Raw genomic sequence first — 22,355 nt, 5'->3', positions numbered from 1 at the left:
ATGTTATTACCAGTCCTCCTTATATTAACAATGGCGTACTCAATCCATGCGATTGGTTCGGGCCGGGGCGCGTCCAACCAAGCTCCTCTGTACAGGTGATGTCACGTAATTTGCGACAAACGCAGGAAGGTGATGTGACGCTCTCCACATGTAGCGAAACCATAGAGCGAAACAGACGGCAAGATGGGAAAATGTACATTTGCGTACTCCTGGTTGGAGAAACACGAGTTTAAACAGTGGCTGAAGCCTGTCGCTGAAAACAACAGAGTAATTTATTCTTTCAAGCTTTGTTTCTTCCGAGTTTATCTGAGGCCTGTTGCATGGCTGTGCTCCATTGATTTATTTAACTACAACTGTTTATTAACAACTGTTTGATACTGATTAGAACTTGGAGGCGATGAGGTCTTAAAACTACCTTTCGGATTCCTGCATTTATCCTGTATAAGTTAGATACATTTGGATCATTTAAAAGTATTTCTCCTGAGTTAAAACACCAATTTCACCAATAACAATTCATACTGATCCCAAACTTCTCAATGGTGAATGATTTGTTTGGATGGAACTATTTGAAACCTGTCCAGAAATGCTGCCTAAGTAGTTGGCTGCTCACTTATTATTGATACATAGCCAATTAGATGTGTTGCTTTTGCTGTAGTCTTTCTGAAGGATTTTTCTGAGGTGTGATAATTAGTAGTATTACATCAATTATTATTGTGCTGTGTAGTACACTGTCCGTTTTTTTTATTAGTGGTTATATGCATCTAAAAACATCTAAAGTTCTACTAATACCATCATATATATATATATATATATATATATATATATATATATATATATATATATATATATATATATATATATATACATATATACATATATATATATATATATACATATATACATATATATATATATATACATATATATATATATATATATATACATATATATATATATACATATATATATATATATATATATATACATATATATATATATACATATACATATATATATATATATATATATATATATATATACATATATATATATATATATATATATACATATATATATATATACATATATATATACATATATATATATATATATATATATATATATATATATATATATATATATATATATAAATATATATATATATATACATATATATATATATACATATATATATATATATATATATATATATATATATACATATACACATATATATATATATACATATACACTATATATATATATATATATATATATATATATATATATACATATATATATATACATATATATATACATATATATATATATATATATATATACATATATATATATATATATATATATATATATACATATATATACATATATATATACATATATACATATATATACATAAATACACATACATATACATATACATATACATACATACATATACATATACATACATACATATGTGTATATTCTGACATTTGAGTGAACTCTCTCACGTCTAGACAGTGTCTTACTCCTGTTGTAGCTGGCAGAGGCAGGCTAGTGTTGTAACTGTGTATGTGTGTGTGTTTAGTGAGGGCTAACGCTACTCTGCTACAAATGTAACTGGCTGGTTTTGATTAGATGGATCAGGAAAATGGGGGTTGGCTCAAAGGTAATGCTATTCTCTTGCAGTAGCATAGCGTTTTTATGGCTTAGTCCAGGCTTTTAGTCCAGTGATAGTATGTGCAGTAGCTCCAGTACATGAATGGTTGAAAGTTTAATCTTTTGAGATGTTATATGGTCAATTTTATGATTTGTAAGAAGGGGACAAATCCTCTATGATTAATTTACAGCATTTATATATTTATTATATTTGTTACTGTTGTTATAGCCGTATTTAAATGTAAAGTAGACACAACAAGTCTGATATTTGATAGCTTTGTTCAGGGTTTCAGCGGGGTCTTAAAAAGTCTCAAATTTTACCCCTTAAAGAGTCTTAAATTCGCTGTTCTAGGTCTTAAATGTTTTTGCACAGGTCTTATTTTTCCGATGTTTGTGTAACGCTATATCTAATGCTAATTTAAATTCTTTTTTGTTGTTGTTGCTTGGTTTTCGTGGTGTTGTAGTTCTTTATTTCACTAGTCTAAATGTAATTTGCGCTATTACAACTACAAATGAGGCCAACATGCAATAGCCAATCAGCTTTCTGTTATTGAACTCAGTGCGTGCGGCGAATGCGTCCTCATCGCTGTGTTTGCGGAGGTTCGCTTTGGGTGCGTGCGACATGATTTCGGCTGGAGGACCGCGCCAATTTTTTTGGATGAACATTTTGCGGTCCGCTTTATTTGATTTGAGTTGAATATGAATCACTTTGAAGAGATTTAGTCTGAAACAGGTATGACTGTACAGACATCTTCATGATCTGTCCATGCATGATCATAGGAAGAACCAGATGACCAATAATTCTTGATAATTCTAGAAATTGCCACAGCCGTGGGAAAGAAGGAACGTTTTTGTAAAAGTTTATAAAAACTTGAAGGATATGTTTGTTAAAAACAAAAAAGAGAGGCCATGACAAAAGTGGACACCGAGGTGGTTTCAATACACAATTACAGAATATGTTTTTCCACCATTTGTAGGTTGTACACTGATGTATGTAATACACTTTTGAATTTAAAACAATTTAATAGTTACAAACTAAAATGAAGTAACAAATTATTTGTTTGATAACTGGAAAGGAAAATATGAACCTATCGGTTTACAACATACTGATGGCTGTTTTTCTAGCCTTTATTGTCAGCCAGTTGGCGGAATGCTGTTAGGGCCAGCATAAAGCTGAGTCAGGGAAAGAGAGAGGACCAACAGGGAGTAAAGAGACAAAACAGAAAGCAGAGAGCAGAGACGGGGCCTACAGAAGCAGCCACAGGCTTCACATGTAGCAAATGCAACAGATCCTGTCGCTCCCATATTGGACTGTTTAGCCACAGCAGGCACTGCAACTCCACCACAGACTGACCTGGGTGCAACTCCATTGTCTCTAGAGACAGAAGGATGCCTTCAATTGGTGATAATGCTCAGGAATGTTGGACCATTATTGCCTTTTTAGCATATCAGTAGAGGACACAAACTAGCCAGACAGTAATGTGTGAATAGTTGAGCAGGCAAAATAAAATAAAAAACGTCAGTACTTTTAGTAAGGGTACTTTTAAAAAAAAAAATGAAATTATAAAAGCTTATATTGTCAAGATTTTAGAGTGTTTGCTATAGTGATGTTTTTATGTTCTTGTTGGGTCTGAATGCATCGTAATTTCATTCTGCATTACAATTTTAAGGAAACTGAAACTGAACTGAATCCAGCTACTACTGTAATAGCAAATTAGGAGTTAACCAAGGCAAACGTTATTCCTGATATAATACAAGATATAATTGTAGAGCAACCCGTGTTCTGTTGCCATTAATATTTAACTTTAATAGGTAGAACTGTCTGAGATATGAACAAATAAGCTTCTTTCCTCAGGCTATCTACCTTAACAGTTAAATATCCCCCTACTGTGCACTAAATATGTGCAATACTTTCTCATACGCACTTGTACACAGCACCTTATAACCTGTATATTTATAATAATCTGTACATACAACTCAACATCCAGGTTTATTGACTAACCGCATCTGTTTAATGTTTATCTTTTTTTTTTTCTTCAGATTTATTTTGTGTTGGTCACTTGCCACTTTATGTACACTGGAAGCTTCTGTAGCCAAAACAAATTCCTTGTGTGTGTGAAGCACACTTGGCAATAAAACTGATTCTGATTCAAAAGAAAGTGATGCTTCAAAGTTTGATTAAAAAAAATCTTAAATGGTTACAAAAATTCTTATAATCATTAAAATAATTGATAAAAATAATTGCGCGATGCGGTGCCAGGCAAAAGTATAAATCAGCCTTAAGTTGTTTGTTTTTTCTGCAGTTCAATGGTGCATCTAACCTGTCTTTAGTACTGTTCAATTTAAATACATTTATTTTGCCACTAATTTTGTGATTTTTGTATGTTCTCTTTATGTGTATGCGTGTTCTTGATATTGTGAGAGGTCTTAAATTTAATTCTTAATGCTCCTAAAAAGGTCTTAAATGTGCCATTAGGATATCTGCAGAAACCCTGTTTGTTCCACAGATTTTGCCCAAATCCTTAAGGAAAGGCAACAAGCTCAGATTACAATCAACCACAGAGCTTTTTTTTTTTCAATCTGCTGTAAAAGTATATTTTGTAGTAGGCCAGATTTTAGGTTTTGTATGAAATCCTATTGAAATAAAGGGACTGGAGAACCACAGGGCTCTATATTGGGGCCAAACCATTTTCTGATCATCTTGTTCTATTCATTCATCTTCCAGGTTATGGACGAGCTGGTGATTACCTGTCAGACTCTGGCCACAGTGAGATCTCCTCCCGCTCCAGTCTGGTGAGCACCTCTTCCCTGGACATGGGGCAGGACGAGCGCCGGCAGCGTTATGGAGGAACGGCTGGAGAGGGACATGGCAGTGGCCACCGGCTCGAGCGCAGGGCTACTGCTGACCCTGACCAGTACAGCTTGGGGTAAGCATTACTTTCTTAACTAGTTGTTGTCTAGACAATCATGCTGAAGGATCCCTTAGTTAGTGAACGTATTCGAACGCATTTCTATTACACAATTAGTGGTGTGTGTGTGTGTGAAGTATGCTCGCTATACAAATAATCACTTATCCCTCTATCATTCATCGCCAGTCAAAATGTGCATGTGCTTGCTTATGATTTGCTTGCTTAAGATTAATTACACTTTCTACAGAAAGTCTATATTTACATATTTAGCAAACGCTAGAGCCCTGCATAAACCTTATATCTTAACCCTTAACTATCAATAAATAGTTAAACTCACAAATTGTTAATATTACAACTATTAAAACAAACGGTGCAATGGTTATTTAAGTATTAATTTATTCCCTTCTGTGATTTATTTATTTTTTAATTGGGTTATATTTTATACAGCTATTTTTATATATTTATGAAATTAAAAAAGCTTGTTTTGTCAAGATTTTAGAGTGTTTGTCATAGTGATGTTTTTATGTTCTTGTTGGGTCTGAATAAAATTGTAATGCAGAATGAAATTACGTTGCAAGGAAACTGAAACTGAACTGAATCCAGCTACTACTTTAATAGCAAATTAGGAGTTAACCAAGGCAAATGTTATAGTTAATGGGTTATTATAGTGAGAACTGACCATTATTTTTTTATGTAAGAGTAAGTGTGGCTATAGTAACTTAAATGTGTCTAGACTTCCAGTCTCATCCATCTTTTTTAGCCATATGAAATGGCTCATTATGCTGCAATGTTTTTTTTCTGATCATAATTTTAATGTATCGTCATAAGCACACTGGTTTATTGTCATTTATTATTCCTAGTCATTCACCAATCATAGTAAATCACAAGTTACACTGAACACATTCACTGAAAATAGCTTACTCCGTGTTCCAAAATGAGATCTATTTGAATGGCTGGGTTGATCTTTACATCCTGGCAGTGTAGAATTAACCTTCGACACATCTTTGTTTCAGGTCTTACTCCTCCATGCAGGACTGTCGGGGTCTGTACGCGGGCGCCACCGTCCTGTCCTCACCCAGCTCAGAGGAGCTCACCCAGGACCAGGGTGACCGGGTGTCCCTTGACGCTGCAGATTCTGGTCGTGGCAGCTGGACTTCGTGCTCCAGCGGCTCTCATGATAACATCCAGACCATGCAGCAGGGTCGCAGCTGGGAGGCGCTGGCGGAGGGCGCAGGCTTGTGGGGCAGCAGAGGGAGCTGGGCATCCGCATGCTCCTCTTCTTCTTCGGTGGCGTGTTGGGGCGAGGACTCTGAGGGTGACACTGGCACCATTAAGCGGAGAGGAGGGAGAGATGTGAACACAGATCCAGAGACCAGCAGCATCACCTCCACCGGGTCAGAAGAGTCCAGACAGCACAGTCGACGGCCCTCGCCCATCACCGCAGGAAACACCAAGGCTTCGATCAGTAAGGGTCAACACGCAAAGCTGGTGTAGAGATAGTTTACCCAAAAATGACAGTTCTGTTCGAATTTACACACACTCATTTTAATCGGAAGCTTGTGTTGAAGCATCATGCTATTTTAAGTTTTGACCAATTATTATTTTATAAAGGGCCATGAAACCCCCCTCATCTCAGCAGGGTGTTTTTCCACACCTCTTGTTTGAAAAAGTTAGGCAAGTGAGTGAGTCCGGGTCTGTTCAGGTGGGAGTGTCGAGTGGAGAAAGAGGGAAGGGTTTGCGTAAAAATAGGAGTTTTAGGTTTGAGCACGCGCTGATTTTCACAAAGGGAAAAAAAACACACCGACGCAGGGGAGAATTATTTGACAAATTATTCATTTGTAGACTTTAACTGCAGTTTGGCACTTTCACTTTCATTCAGGAACATTTCTTGCTATACCAGCAAGATATACAGCTGCGCTCTCATAGCAGGGAAATGAAAACAAAACTTTCGTTGCAGCACATTTATAAACGCAACACCTGATGACCCATGTCTCCAAACAATTCCTCTTCTTCCGCTTGTTTTAATTACAGTTGGCAACAAACGTGGCGTCTCTCTGCCGTCTTAATACTATAACAGGTAAAAACAGTCTTGGAAGCTATCATGCATGTTAATGAAGTTGCACCTCATACACAATGGAGCGCAATGATTGGTTTGAACCAAGTCTTTCTCGTGAATTAATGCTGAAAACTCAAAGACGTCATGTTGTACCTGCCGTACAGACATCGAATATACACGCTGGAATTCAGGGATCTAATCGCCGTGATGCAGCTTCGAAATTAATTTTTAAACCGGAAGAACGAATTTGCTCAAAATAACGTGAAACAACAAATGTTCACTTTTAGTGGAATATATGTGTCCTAATAGTGTTTTAGCAGCGTGGGACACATATATGACTGTCAACAGCTCAATCAATGTGTTTTGGTGTTTCGTGACCCTTTAATGATATACATTTTTTAAAATGATAATAATTTTTATTTTTTTTTTTAAATGTTATGATTTTATAAATCATTTGTATTAATATTATTTATTAAATATATTATTACTTTTTATTTAATTAAATTTTTTTGTTTAATTTTTTACTATTTTTTATTTATTTATTATGCAAAGAGGTACACAAATTACATGGAATCCCATACAAATGGAAAACAGACTATTGGAAAACATTCTGCCAGGTTGGACGCAGTCTTTATTGTCGAACTTGATGCATGCGGCCAATTTTGACTTTCATTTTTGGGTAACTATTTTTTTATGAGGAACTGCACCAAGTTATTTATTTTGCATGAAAAACACTCAATCCTAAAGCTCAAACACAGATTTTAAAGCAACACTGTGTAATTTTATCTTAATAATGTCTAGAATTATTTATTACTCTTAACTGAGGGAATTCTACTTTTTTATTATGCAAAGAGGTAAACAAATTGCATGGAATCACATACAAGTGGAAAACAAAGGAAAACAAAGAACAGAGAGAAAGAGAAAAACAATAATACATTCAGGTAGAGCCAGGTCTGCATATGGTCTGTGTATGTGTGTGTGCATGTAAAGTTAACTGGGTGGAGAGGTCAAAGTATTTAAATAAGAGAACATAAAAAGGGATATACAGCATGCATCACTGTAGAAAGCTTATTATTATAGGTCGTAAATGTCAAAAAATGAAGTGAATAATAGATAAAAATAAAACATATAATAGATATATAGAACAAAACCAATCAGTGGTGGCGGATCACAACAAGTAATGACAGTAAAAAGGACAACAATGACAATGACAACTCTGACTACTACAACAATTTTGGCAACATTGAATACAGTAGTTCTTAACCAAGAATATGAAGCTCTGCCAGAAATGATTTTAAGTAAAGCTCTGTTTACACCAGGTGGTAAAGGGATAGTTCACCTGAAAATGAATGAAAATCTGCAAGTGATTCCAAACCTATTTTTTTTCTTCTGTTGAGCACTAAAGAAGCTGTTTTGAAGAAAGCTGTTAACATTGACTAGCATAGTAGGAAAAACAGATACAATGGAAGTCAATGGTTACAGATGTAACAAAATTTAATGTGCTTAACAGAAAAAAGAAACTCAAGATCTGAAAGGTGACTAAATGTTGACAGAATATTCATTTTTGGATGAATTATCCCTTTAAGATGCATTTGTATCAATTGGATCACAAGTGGAGGATGTTAAAGACAGGTCTAAATGGAGTCTAAAATGGTTTAAGCTCATCCACTATTGACCATTTTCAGATGTTCACAGAAAAAACATTAGATAGGATTACTTTCATATTAAATGTGGTCAAGCAGCCTCTACATCACCTGCTTTCAGTCTACTGACCAAACACGTGATCATTATAGGATGTGTAAAGGGATCGAAGAAGAGGCGTTTAAACATGGTAATGCAAAGTGGAAGCAGGGCCAAAAACTAAACAGCTGTTAACATGAGCCAAAACTTGCTTTGATTCATTTTATTTTTTTCAAAATGTAGCTTAATTTAAACATGTCGATTTATTGATCTGGAAAAGTCATATAAATTAATTAATAAGGCTCCATTTTTCATGGGCATGTTAATATGTAAAAATGAATATACAATTGTCTAGTTATACCAAGCTCTAGAAGATTATTTGGGTAGAAATGTTGATTTAAAAGATGATAAATTCATACAGAGTGAATAATAAACAACTGGATATCCATTTTCTTCATATTTAACCATTTCCAGTCAACTTTCAAATTTCATAGAGTTTTGATTTGCTAAAAATTTTGTCCAAATGAAATGTTGCACATTGTGATTTTTCATGCCAGGTTAGACGCAGTCTTTGTTGTCATACTTGATGCATGCTGCCGGTTTTGACTTTTTTTTTAATGAGGAACTGCACCAAGTTATTTATTTTGCATGGAAATATAAAAACACAATCCTAAATATCAAACACAGATCTTAAAGCAACAATATGTAGTTTTTAATCTTAAACATAATGTCTGTAAAATTATTTATTACTCTTAACTGAGTGAATTCTACTGCCGTTGCTTTCAGAGCAGCCTCTGTCACCTAAAATCAATCCTGCAACTTTTATGCTCCGGGTCAGTACACACATCTTCTGCTTTATTACATACCTCACATATTTTACTCATAAACTGAGTGGAGCTAGCCAAAAGCTAACTATAAAATGAAACAATATAATATGCAAGCCTCAACTCTACTCTATAGCAGATGTAAACCAAAGATGGTTTTGTCAAGCGAAGAAACGAATGAGAGAGTGAACCCAAACACAAATCATTACATGAAAGGCTTACACTCACGTCTGAACAGTTATTCAAATAAAAACACGCTGACTTTACAGCCTTATAAACTGTTATTCTAAGGCATTATGTGCAACATGAGCTACTTTACCTTGTCGGTGGAGATGGTTTGCAAACAGGATTTCTGCATTCGCCGATAGCATCAGCTTATAGTCAACAAATTCACACAGGGAAGCGTATAACACACTGGTAACAGATAGTAGGCCCACACGGAATCTGCGCGCGCAGAATTCTGCAAATTTTCCGCAGCTTTTCCACAGAATTCCACAGATTTTCCGCACAATTCCACAGATTTTTTAGCCCATCATTAATTCTGTTTATTTACTTGAGTAAATGTGTATGTGTATGCCTATATTTATTCAGTTTTTAAATTAATTTCATTAATATTATTGTCTAATCTGAAAATGTTCATCTGATTTATGTACAATGCAGTTTGTACAGTAATATTTTCTGTCTTTTAGTAGAGATATTATATGAGAGACTTGTTTATTTCACATATTAGAGTTTTAGTTATGATACTCCCAAAATAATTCACCAGAAATCTGCAGATTTTTACCCAAATTCTCAGCAGAAATAGCAAAAAAACATCCGCAGATTCCGTCTGGCCCTACAGATAAGTAAAGGATCATGTACATCTAGGTTGTTTTCGCAGAATAAAGCCTTACAGGCAGAGTTGTATAAACCTGAAGGGCTTTACACTGTGAAAAAAAACTCCTGGATGTACTTTATCCAGCTTATTACATGGCTGCTTACCTCAAAACATAAAAAAGGAACAAACGTTGTTCTGAGCTGTAATAGTTTAATTATTTAGCAAAAACTGCTAAATGGAGCATACACTAACCTATGTATGATTCAGTCACAAGATGGCGCCAAACCTTAAAAAACAGAAGCATGACAGAAAAGCCTTGGCAGTATATGGATGTGAATGTGTACTCACTGATGGTCAAGATGATTCGAAGTACCCGGATAAGCCTGTGTTATTAGTTTCAGCGGAAATGTTATCTGGGAATAACACACCCTGGAATGTCGTGACTGACCAGTCAGAATCAGGTATTCCAAACAGCCGTCTAATAATTTGGCTTATAAACCACAGCAAACGGTATATAGTGCTGCTTCAAAATAAACCTTTACTTAATAGGGTATATGCAGAAGGACTTTTCGTTTTCAGTAACCCAGTTCAATGCCATTACAAAATTACTCTCTGATTGATATTTGATTTAAAGTGGGTGTCTTGATGTACAAGAAGCACTGCGTTAAATTCCATTGTCCGGCTCCATGTCTTTTGAATATGAACATGTATTTTACCACAGTATTTTCAATGGAGTTTCAGCACTACTGACGGCACTTATGTTCAAACAGCTTGAACAGCTAACCATTCGTTTAAGTCTATTTAACGGAGTGTATTTTATTTACATTACAACATCGATTCTGTAAAAGAAACCGTGTGAAATATAGTGAAAATAGCCACATTATCATTTCAGCGGAAGTTTATCGTTAGAGGAAAAACACTAGCTGTGCATATACCCTATTATTCCACAACAAGATGAAACAGCACAACAAGCCATCCAACTCACACTGATCTAGTGCATGCATCCGCCGGCATTTCCGAGAAGCATTTGGGATATTAAACAGAGCTGTGGTGTCCATCTCCTCCCTCCAGCACGGAAGGACGGGCGCTATCGGGACCCTCCGCCAACGCCGCCGGGCTACACCGCGCTGACCATCACAGACGTGACCGAGGGAACGCCGCATTCGGGCAGGAAACCACCAGACTACACCACCGCCCTGCAGCGCTCGCGCCTCGTCACACACTCCCTCGACTCCCAGCAGCCCCCAGCCGCAGGGAAACCGGACCCCCGGGGCCGAGAGGAGGACGAGGCAGTGGAGGTGGAGGAGGAGGGTGAGTGCTTGTCTCCCAAACTCAGAGCTCAGAGGAGGAGAGGTCCACACACAGCAGTTCCCCCCAGGCCATGAGTTACATACACCACCCCGACAGGAAGGTAAAACATCATAAACTCCAGTTCAACCTGCACACGCACTGAGCACGTTTACATGCACACCGCTATTCAGCTAAATCTGCTGTTTGAAATAGCCTGTTGTATTGGGTTATATGCAAACCCGCCAATACAAGTAATCCGCGCTGATATGATCGGGTTAATACAGCTTTACAGTTTATCTCGTGGATGTGACATCAAAACTTTTAGGGTGAACTTTAAAATATATTAACTTCAAGTTTTTTTTGTATTGCTTTTTTTAACAATAATGATTGTTCCAAAGCAGCTTTGCTAAATGTGTGTGTTATTATATTGCAATCAGAATCAGAATAGCCTAAGGTGTAACTTTGGCGGACAGTACAGCTGTTAAAGGTTTGCATAGATGACAAGGGACTGAGCAAATGGTCAGGAAATCTTCATTCTGGAAGTGAGCTAGTCATTTAAAAATTTGAGTATATAACTTTTAAGTAGGCGTTTAACGAATCGCGGTTGATCCGTTTATCCTAAATTTGTAACAATCGCAGAGAGATCACCTATCATGTCATTCAAATCACATGTGTCAAAGCATTTAGGCTTTCCTGTTAAATATAATGATGACGGAAGAGGTTGTGGTGGGTTATTTGGGATATGGTGGGTTTCTTAGGTAATTAATTTCTGTCACTACTTTTTAGCCTGCATTAATGCATTCAGTGTAAGCTGCACTATTAATCATTAAAAGATCGGGATCTCAACACCCACACAACATAAATGATGGTGATTTGAATATGTTTATTAATTCTTCCAATCGCTGCATTCAAATCTGTGTTTGAAAAATGCAATAATCAAGAAAGAGATTCAGTCTTAGTCTTTTGAGTTAGTTATGAAGTTACAAACACAGAAGTACTGGGAGAACAGTTTATAGTTTGGATAAAATCACTGATGTCGATGGTAAAGATTAAAATCACCATCAAATGAATTTAACTTGATGCTCAAAAATGAAAGTTGTAGGCAGCAATTACATTATTTAACATTATTATTTAGTGGTGGCGACAATAAGCCATCAAAAATATGCCACTGAATAATTCTTCAAAAATGATCATCTAGCAATGAAAGATAAAGTTTTATGAGTGAATAACTGAATCATTTATTGAAAATAAGACTAAAAATAAATATGGGTTGTACAAATTATAATGTTAGATTTCTACATTTAGCGTTATCAGCAACAGTAGTAGTAACAGTCAGTTTTTCACACTACTCAATATTTTACAGAAGTTTCTTGTAGTGCTGTTTTTGTAATAAATGCAAAGCAAATGACATTTGTCTCCTCCCATTTATAGCTGATCCAAAAAATGGTCCAGTCCGGACTAAAAAATCATAATGTGACCCTAACCGTGAGATTTGTGGTCAGTTACACCACTACTTTTAATTATTTAAATTGTTTCATCGTGGTAAATAAATCATTAAAAAACCAAAGAAGTGGATTACTGAGAAAACATTTTGATTATTCTTTGCATTATATTTCTTCCTCGTTTCTGCAAATCATTTGTTTTGTCTGAATGTGCTGGTATCTGCAGTAAAGACTGTCACATATTACGCTTGTGGAGGTCAATTCAATTCAAGTTTATTTACATAGCGCTTTTACAATGTAGATTATGTCAAAGCTGCTTAAAATAGAAGTTCTAGTCAAATCCAGATTTATAAAAGACAGATTTTTTTGATAAATTGACAAAGTAGGTTAATTCATGTTACATGCTGAGTGATAATGGGATAAAAGAGGCAAAACTGTAGCAGTGATGATCAGTTTATACCTAAAGGGGTCGTTCACTTCATTTACTCTCGCTTACTTTGTTTAAAACCTATTAGAAGTTTGAGGTTTCTGTCAAATACAAAAGAAGATACTTTGAAGAAAGCTAAAAAACCGGTAACCATTGACTTTCATAGGATTTTTTGTTCCTATGAATGCCAATGGTTACCATCTTCCAGCTTTCTTAAAAGTATCTTCTTTTGTGTTCGACAGAATAAAGATACCAATAAATCTTTATAACAACTTAAGGGTGAGTAAATGGTGACAAAATCATCTTAAAATCATCTTTGACCTTCCTCTGATAAATTAAACCAGGTTTACTCGTTTACTGTTGACTTTTCAGCTTATTAAGCACATTTGGTTTAGGAATGTGCATGTAAACGCGCTCATTCACTGACTGACTGATGCACACGGGCTCTGCATGCTGGAGAAAAACTCCTTCACCACCACCTTCACCAGCCACCAGCACCTCTCACTCAGTGCATGTGTGCAGCCATCACTCCTGCTCTGCCGTGTGTGTGTGTGTGTTCACTCTCACCCATCACTGGAGAAATCACTAGATCTGCCATCATAAACGCTTCAACACATGATACAGAGCCTGACGTCATGCTGGTGTTGTCAGGCAGCACATGAACAATAGTGTTAGTGCTATCGAGGAGCTGTCATTTTCACTGTAGCCGTGTTTATTAGTTGTAGTATTATGTCCTGTCATGTTGTCTTTGGTATGGTAAGGCCAGAGCGTTATTTATTTCCTGATTTAATTGTGTGACTTTGTTGCAAACCCCAGTGCACTTTCTAGCCAATTTTATACAGCATGGTATGTGTAGATACTGAAAATTAGAGCAGTTTCAGCATAACGGCAAACTTGAAGTGCAGTTCCTGATTTGACTTTGCTAAATTGTTCATGATTTTTCTTTTTCAGATTTTATTAGAAAACTTAAGCTAAACAACAACAACACATAATAATTAATAAAGGTTGAACTAAAATAAAATTAGACTCAGAAAAAAAAGTGGAGATATCAAAGTCCCTTTAAGGCAAGTCATTTCACTCGGCGGCAATCTTTGAAACGCCTCTCGGTCAGTATGCTTGGGCGTTCTGTCTGAATAAGGAAACATCAAATTCTCCAAAACTGTTTGCCAAGCTTACAATTACATTAAATATTTGGAATCACCAATAAACTTAAACAACAACCATCTCATAAGTGTCGTTTCTAAACATTAGAAGCAAACTAAATCGGCATATTTTCAGGGTGCTCGAGCTAATGCACATGCACACTTGATAGAAACCAGATCACGACACTACCCTCATTTATGGCCATGCTACACATTATCATCCTCTGAATAACGCTTAGCCTGATCACGCTGGTCTTCTGAAGTAATTCACAACTTGGTCTAGATGGCGAATCTCCTCCAGAAATGACAGCAACTCTCTGTTTACAAGTTTATGGGGCATCTAGGTAGTTGCTGTCATGTGATGTGTGTTTGACAGGACTCACTGTACCTCACCTTCGTTTGATACCGATTACAAAAGCTTCCAGTGCATTTGTTGACCATTTAACTGTCGTAAAAGCACACATATGGGCCGAGCTTTTATTCTAGAGAATCGTCAGTCTATAGCGATCGATGATTGGCTCCTGTAGTAGTAGGCGGGGCTTCATTCGCCATATTGACTTACACTTTTCCCCATTCAAAACTATACGAGTGACACGTCTTGTGTATTCTACAGTTTTTGGAGATATACTCTATAAACAGGAGAAAAAGTTGCTAAATCTTACTAAAATAACATTGATATTACATATAGAAGTTGTGTAAATATTTGCATTTTAAACAGACTTTCATTCAAACGTTCTTTTGCCATGTATTGTTCATACTTAGTTTGAAGGAACAATCCACTTTGGAAATACTCATTTTACAGCTCGCTTAGAGTTGAGTTTTACTGGGAGCACTTTTAGCTTAGCTTAGCATAGATCATTGAATCAGGCCAGACCATTAGCATTTTGCTCAAAAATGACTAAAGAGTTCACTTGTCTTATTTAAAGTTTAACTCGTCTGTAGTTACATCATGTGCTAAGACTATATTAAAAGTTGCTATCAGTTTTTAGGTGCTGCGTACTATCGATATGCCTGCCGCAGCCATGGTACAGCAGCAAAGTTCCTTGATTATTACCCCAGAATGAAAGTATAGTTTCAGGATATATCAACCTAAAATAGCTCATTTTCCTTTTCTGTCTGTCTTAATACATGATGTAAATACAGAAGAGTCCAGCTTTAAATATGAAAATAATTTTTGAGCAAGATGCTAATGGTCCAATCTGATTCAATGATCTATGCTAAGCTAAGCTAAAAGTGTACCCACCAAAGCCAGAGAATGGCTGAATAGATTCAACAATGGTCAAACTCATCTGTTTTACCTTAGTGAAGGTGTTCCCAAACTTTTCACCCCGCAGCCCCCAAATTAACAATTCCAGTGACTTGCAACCCCCACTATCCTTGGAAGTGGTTATAAACATACAAACATTGCACACAACGGTGCACACACACCAATAGGAACTATATAAACAAGCTTATTAACAACACAAAAAAGTGCAACAGTCTAATATAATTTTTTTAATAGTCATTATTCATTTATTTAATTTAATATTAACTTCACTTAATGAGAATGGTGGGCAATGTTTACAGCACTAGACTATTCTTGGTTTAAATTTGACTGCCACTTGGAGCTCTATGTTCAGTCATGGCCTTCATTTTTAATGTACGTGGATGCCAGCAAGTCAAAGTTTAACATTGTGCCGTAAAATCAATCTGCTGTGTCAGACATAACACTATTGCTGTGTCATTAATCAAGCGTAATAACCCCAGGGGTCTCAATCCAATGGAAAGAGTTGAAAGGCTGATGGCTTTTTATTTGCATGCTGTTTTTTAATGTAACTATTACATACTATTTTTATCTGTAGGTTATGGATAAAACACTGTAATTCTAATAGTTTAAAAACATGTATATTTTTGGAAATCACCAAGCAACCCTCCCCCCCTTATTGTTTCGTGACCCCCACTTTGGGAACCACTGCTTTAAACAAGCTGTAAAATGATCCTTTGTTTTAATTATAAACAGTTTAGAGAGATTGCCTTGCTGGAAGGTACACCTGCCAGGCTTAATGGTGCAAAAGACAATACTATTGGAAGCTGGACCAATATTGCTGCGATGTTGCTGGACATGCTTAAAAACTGACATTCCTCTCATATAGACTCGGTCCTGGAGGGCCGGTGTTCTGTATAGTTTAACTCCAACTTCCTTCAGCACACCTACCTGGAAGTTTCTAGTATATCTAGAAATAGCTTGATTAGCTGGTTCAGGTATGTTTAATTGGGGTTGGAACTAAAATATGCAGGACCCCGGCCCTCCAGGACCGAGTTTGGACACCCCTGATATACAGTATATCTGATTTCTAGTTATATTTAAATATAATTTTTATGCTTGTATATAGTTTTATTTATTTATACAGGAACAATGTACAACATGACATGTTGTGCCAGAGTTAGCTATAAAGCTAATTTACATCTGTAGTCCCTGGGCAGGAAGTTGTAACAAATTTAACAGTAAAATATAATACAATATTCACTTACAGTACAATACGTACACTACATCATTATCAGTCAAATCAAATCAGTGGCTGAACAATTTAAAAGAACAATTTAAAAATGATTAACAGTGGTACTCTCTCTGCTATACACTGGTATTTTATTCCATCTTTCTACTGCTCTGACTGAAAAAACTGATTGTCCAAAAGCAGTTCTCTTAAGTTTAACTGAACAATCACCTCTAACCGATGACCTAGCCTGTCTTATATTCTCCTTGCAGACAATCACACATTGTTTGAGGGGTGGTGGTGCTAGATCATTAAATATTTTATCCATTAAACACACATCAGCATAAAATAAGAAACTGTATAGCACAACAAAAATGACTAACATTCCACAATTACAATGATGATAGCTCCTTGGCTTTTTAGCTAACATTTTACAGTTTGTTTATTGATAATATACAATGATTTTAATGTTGTAATGTTCGTGTGAGACCAGCTTGTAGCACAGTCAGATAAGTGAAAGAAATCATTGTATTCGTAAAAAGTTTAGCAGCAGCCATAGGTAACTGATGCCTAATGTTTCTATACATCCTCAGACTTGCTCTAGCACTTTTGGAAACCTTCTTAATGTGTTTTTTTAAAATTTAGAGTCAATAATTAGACCTAAATATTAAAAATGATCAACTATATTTATTACTTCTCCATTAACTAAGATATCTGAGCAATGCTCCTCATTTTTCTTAATTGAAAAAAGCATTCTCACAGTTTTACTTACACTGAGGGTAAGACATGAACAATATAACCAGTCTGAAACGTTCTTGAGTGCAGCAGTAAGTTTGTTAGCAGCTTGTTCTTTGGTTTTTGCGTGAATATATACTGTGTCGTCTGCATACATCTGAAGCTGAACTTCTGGACACTGTAGGCAAATCATTAATGTATAAACTAAGCAAAATTGGTCCAAGAATTGATCCTTGTGGAACTCGGAAATAACAATTGATGAATGGTGAACATGCGCCATTAGTTCTTGTACATTGTTTTCTCGATTTTAAATATGACTCCATCCATGATAATGCTTTAACAGAAAAATTAAACCTCGATAATTTAGATTAAAGTACCTTGTGGTTAACATTATCAAAGGCCTTTTTAAAATCAAGAAAGACAGCACTAACACCCCCCCCCCCCCTATCTAGACTGGATTTAATTTGTTCAATAGCTTTATATGTTTGTATGTGGTATAATTTAATAAATATTGATCTTAAAACACAAAATTGGATTGTTTCTTTAATAGTTGGTTAATTATACGTTCATTAGATGTACAGTACAATAATGGTTCCCTTTTCTACTGGTGTCACTAGGGTTTGGAAAAGAGTCTAGGGTAGTCAACATCTGAAGTGGATCAAAACGATCCTAAACTATTCAACAACACCCATTCCTGTCAGCTCTTTTGATCCACTTCAAATGTTGACTACTATATACTACTGTATACCACTCATGATGCTCACAGAGACTCTCTTTTTTTTTTTTCTCAGAGGATGAACAAGTGTCTGCTGTCTGAAAGAGGACGACACTGGCTTTACTGCGTTGACTGATGGCCACAGACAGACATCTCTTCAGCACTGCCTCTCTCCATCCTCACTCTCCCTGCCCTGCCTTAATGCAGCATGGGCTTCAGTGCCCTGCATGCTCAAAAATACTGTGAAGAACTGAGGAGAGCTTAGAAAATAACTTATTCGGCACTTTTGGAGAACGCAAATATGAACTGAAACCCGAAACACAGCGCTTCGACATTCACACACACACACAAACTGCTGTCAGTGGTTCTCCATTCAGACGATTCCCTCTTTCCTTCTGCGTACAAGGTCACACGGACGTGTTTAGTAGTTCCCTTCAGCACTTTTTAACTGTTTTTAAGGTGTAAACCGATTACATTTCAGTTGTTATGATGAAGGACGATTCGTCTTATTCATATGTCAGTGTGGTTCAGTATTAAAAACTGGCACGGCTTGAGGACTATTGGAGATAACACGTAGCACACTGATTTCAAGCGGGACAGAAAGACAAAATGAAGCCTTAGTGTGTTTGAGAGCCAAAAGAAAGCACGAGTGAATCATGACAAACGCGATATTGGGAATAAAAGCTGAATAAATGAACATCTGTTGGGTAATCCACAAGCGAATCAGCGGTTCTTCTAACAGATGCGATTGTTAAGGCACAACATCAACTACAACAGCGCCCCTGGTGGTCAAAGCAGGAAACTCAGGCAACAAAAAAAAAGAAAATAAATAGAGTCGTCCTACTCGGGTGCTACTTTCTTCCTCTCTGTACAAGTGATAGCATTATGGAGGTGTGTTTGTGTGCTTCTTTTTGTTTGTGAGGGCTCAAGTCGTGCATGTTTCTCCTGGATTGGGCCACCGCTGCACAAACAGCTTCCACAATCACTCACAGGAACTCGACCGATGAGCAAAACTCACCTTTATTCTTTCATTTTAATCCCTGAGTTAAGCTGATCACATTGATCAGTAGTTAGAAATGACTTAAAAAGAAGAAGAAGAAAAAAGAAGAAGTTTGCAGTGTTTTCCACTGTACTCTAACATCACTACTTCATTTTTTTTTCTCTAGTTGCCTGTTTGTTTGTAGATTTTTGGCTCTCACACATTTTCTTTTGGTTTTGTAAAGGTTGCGGATATGGTTGTTAGCAACAACATTTGTAACAGTAAATATATCGACCATCTGCTTCCATTTGTTTGGTTTTCTATTGACGTTTTGGCAAGCCAAGATGAGTCGCTTGTTTCGCAAAATAAGTTGCACAAATTGTACAAGCATAAATACAACAAGGTAAATAGTAGTAGGTAGCTGTTCTGCTACTCTGTTCGATATGTGATGTCAAGTGAGACGTGTACATTTAGCTGGTGAAGATTCTCTCTTTTTTGTTTTCGGACTACTTTTACCTGTACGTCTTTTACAAAGACAATTGGTGGAGTACGTATGTGTTCTTTTGTTTTGTCTTTTCTTTTTGTTTTGTATTTTTAATACAATAATTGTAAATATTGGTTATATTTTTGTTGAATTGTAGAAATGTATGATGTTTATGCCTCAACATCCAGTTTATATGAAGCTGGGAATCAATAAATTCGACAAATGAATCAACTTATAGTTTTTAAATGCACTTATTATTATTATTATTATTATTGTTATTATTCATTGTGCATTAAGGTTTTCTTTTGGTTTTGTTTTACATGACCTCTGGCACCATCTAGTGTTTGCACAAGATAAGACATGGAAGTAACTTGAAATGTGTATCTCAAACTTTTCTAACTGACAAATGTATGTTGGGGTTAATAAAAGACATCCATATCTATCTGCTCTTCAACACGGTTTGCTTTTTCAGTGTGTCTTCTGATATTTTGGACAGCTGAGTGGAAGATACATGATGATTTCACATTAAGGTTAATGATTATGTGTTGTGTAGGATGAAATATAATGCAGTTACAAATCTTTAAAGTATAATTGTAACTAATAATGCATAGCATTGCTTTACTTTGTCCTTATTCTGAGTGTTATTCGTCCAATTTTAGCATTTGAACGTTTGAGTTCATTTACAGATCTAAACTTCTTTGTTGATCATTTTTTTTATGCTAACATTCTGTGCTATAATTCTAAAACTATTAATAATAGCATGACCTGCATGAGATGCTGTTAATGGACATTTCAAGGCAGATGCAGAGGTAAGATTTTTTTACATTTACTGTTAAGAGCAGCAAAAACTTCCTTCCTTTTTTTTGTCAAAATATCTAATAAACTTGAGATGGTTATGGATAAAGTACATCAGACCTGAAGCAGAACACTAAAGAGGCTTTATTTAGCGATAGCAACTATCCTTCTGGGTGTATTAACTGCAAAGCTATAACAGAAACACAACCAGCTGAGGGAAGCTGAACATTCACCACCTGTGAGTGTGCATTCAGTCCCAAATGAGCGGGAAAATGCTAAGGTCGTGGAAACTAATCCAATTTGACAGAAGTCGGATCCTGGCCAAAGTAGTTACTGGGAGGGGGCGCGGATGGTGGATAAAGACCGGACACGGTCAGCCGTTGTGCTTCATCGGTCAGCTTCGGTCTGTAGTTTGGCGGGGAGATTCCAGAAGACTTAAGATGTCTGAACCTATGTCTTATTCTTTTTTTATAATTCACAATGCCAAACGGGTCATTATCACTATAAAGTGCCTTTGAGACGTCAGAATTTAAAAAAAAAAAAGTGAGATTTTTGAGTTAATCACATAGTTGTTGTAATGTTGTAAATAAATGTTGTAAATAAACTGCAAGCAGACAAACAGTAAACAAACCTCAGAATGTGTCAACCCTGTCATGAACAAATTCAAATAAGTATATTTTCATTACAATGTGATTATAAAATGTATATTTTCAGAAAGATTATGTGTCCCTTTACCAACCCAACTTTATAGATTATGGAAAAAGTCTATTTATGATGAAAAAATACTGGACAAATCATGTATTTCCCACTGAAATATACAATCAGTGCACGGTCTTTTCAAAATAAAACCCAAGATCTAAAATATTTAGTCAAACTTTTAAACAATATTAACTGGCCCTTATTGGTTCATTAAGGAATCACACAAGATGTTTTGCTGAGTTAATAAATAATTTGTTTATTTTTCATAAAAGTTTAACTTGACGATGGAAAACAAGATGACAGTGTGGACAAAGACTTTAATTAGTGAACCAAATATGGAGGAAAATTTGAACAACAGGTGAAACAAGAAATATGAAAGGGTTAATATAAAAGGCTGTAAAAGTTCAAGAATTCAACTTCTGTTTTCACTACTACTGCAAACCACTGAGCCACCATGCTGCCTCTTCTGTTATCAACTAGGTTTTATCAATATGCAAACAGAGTAATGGGAAAATAAACAGTTATCGGCCTTCAAATTGTATTAAATTTGCTAATGAATGTCAAGAATAACAGAATAATCTCCGGCCCTAGTTTGCATTTTTCTTTCTTTCTTTCTTTCTTTCTTTCTTTCTTTCTTTCTTTCTTTCTTTCTTTCTTTCTTTCTTTCTTTCTTTCTTTCTTTCTTTCTTTCTTTCTTTCTTTCTTTCTTTCTTTCTTTCTTTCTTTCTTTCTTTCTGTCTGTCTGTCTGTCTGTCTGTCTGTCTTTTCTCTCAATACTGTCTTTTTCAGAATATAGTAAATAATTAGACTACAGATGTTCACATACATGTACTTAGGGCTGTAGTTTTATTTCAAACAGTCAATAAGCTCCATTATATGGACTTTAAAAGAATACCCTTTATATAGACTGAGACAGATGTTGCAGAAAGGTTTGTATTGTCCACTCATGTATTACATCTACTGTAGTATGTGTGTAGAAGTGTTGAAACATAAGCACATGAACTAATTAACAAAAAAATAGGAAACAAATAAATAATAATGCAAATGTCAATGACAGGGAGGACATTTTTGGCTAAAGATAGTATTTATTCAACACAGGTTGTACCTGCAGCTGGCAAAGTGTTTCCCTATTTAAGCTCTTTATAGAGTTTAAAAGCTATATTTTGATTTCTTTTAGATTAATTAATGTTTCACTATGACAGGGTAGACATGTTAAGCTTGACAA

At 35.8% G+C, this 22,355-nt stretch overlaps 1 protein-coding gene across 9 annotated transcripts in view; it reads left to right on the top strand.

Annotated features, from left to right (window-relative positions):
• The window catches only part of rapgef2b (Rap guanine nucleotide exchange factor 2b), a 257,833-nt gene extending 237,755 nt beyond the window's left edge, over nucleotides 1–20,078 (top strand). For 7 of the 9 annotated variants that reach the window (XM_056472229.1, XM_056472225.1, XM_056472227.1 and 4 more), the window contains 4 exons: nucleotides 4,388–4,589; nucleotides 5,585–6,036; nucleotides 11,020–11,359; nucleotides 18,250–20,078. In XM_056472229.1, the coding sequence (XP_056328204.1) occupies nucleotides 4,388–4,589; nucleotides 5,585–6,036; nucleotides 11,020–11,333 (968 nt within the window). In that variant the 3' untranslated portion in view covers nucleotides 11,334–11,359; nucleotides 18,250–20,078. The remainder of the gene's footprint in view (nucleotides 1–4,387; nucleotides 4,590–5,584; nucleotides 6,037–11,019; nucleotides 11,360–18,249) is intronic. The other 2 variants (XM_056472228.1, XM_056472231.1) reach the window with 2 other exon arrangements.
• The last annotated feature ends 2,277 nt before the right edge of the window (nucleotides 20,079–22,355 follow it).

The sequence above is a fragment of the Danio aesculapii genome, chromosome 14 (genome assembly GCF_903798145.1).
Source record: "Danio aesculapii chromosome 14, fDanAes4.1, whole genome shotgun sequence".
NCBI lineage: Eukaryota > Metazoa > Chordata > Actinopteri > Cypriniformes > Danionidae > Danio > Danio aesculapii.
This window is presented reverse-complemented; position numbering and strand designations above follow the sequence as displayed.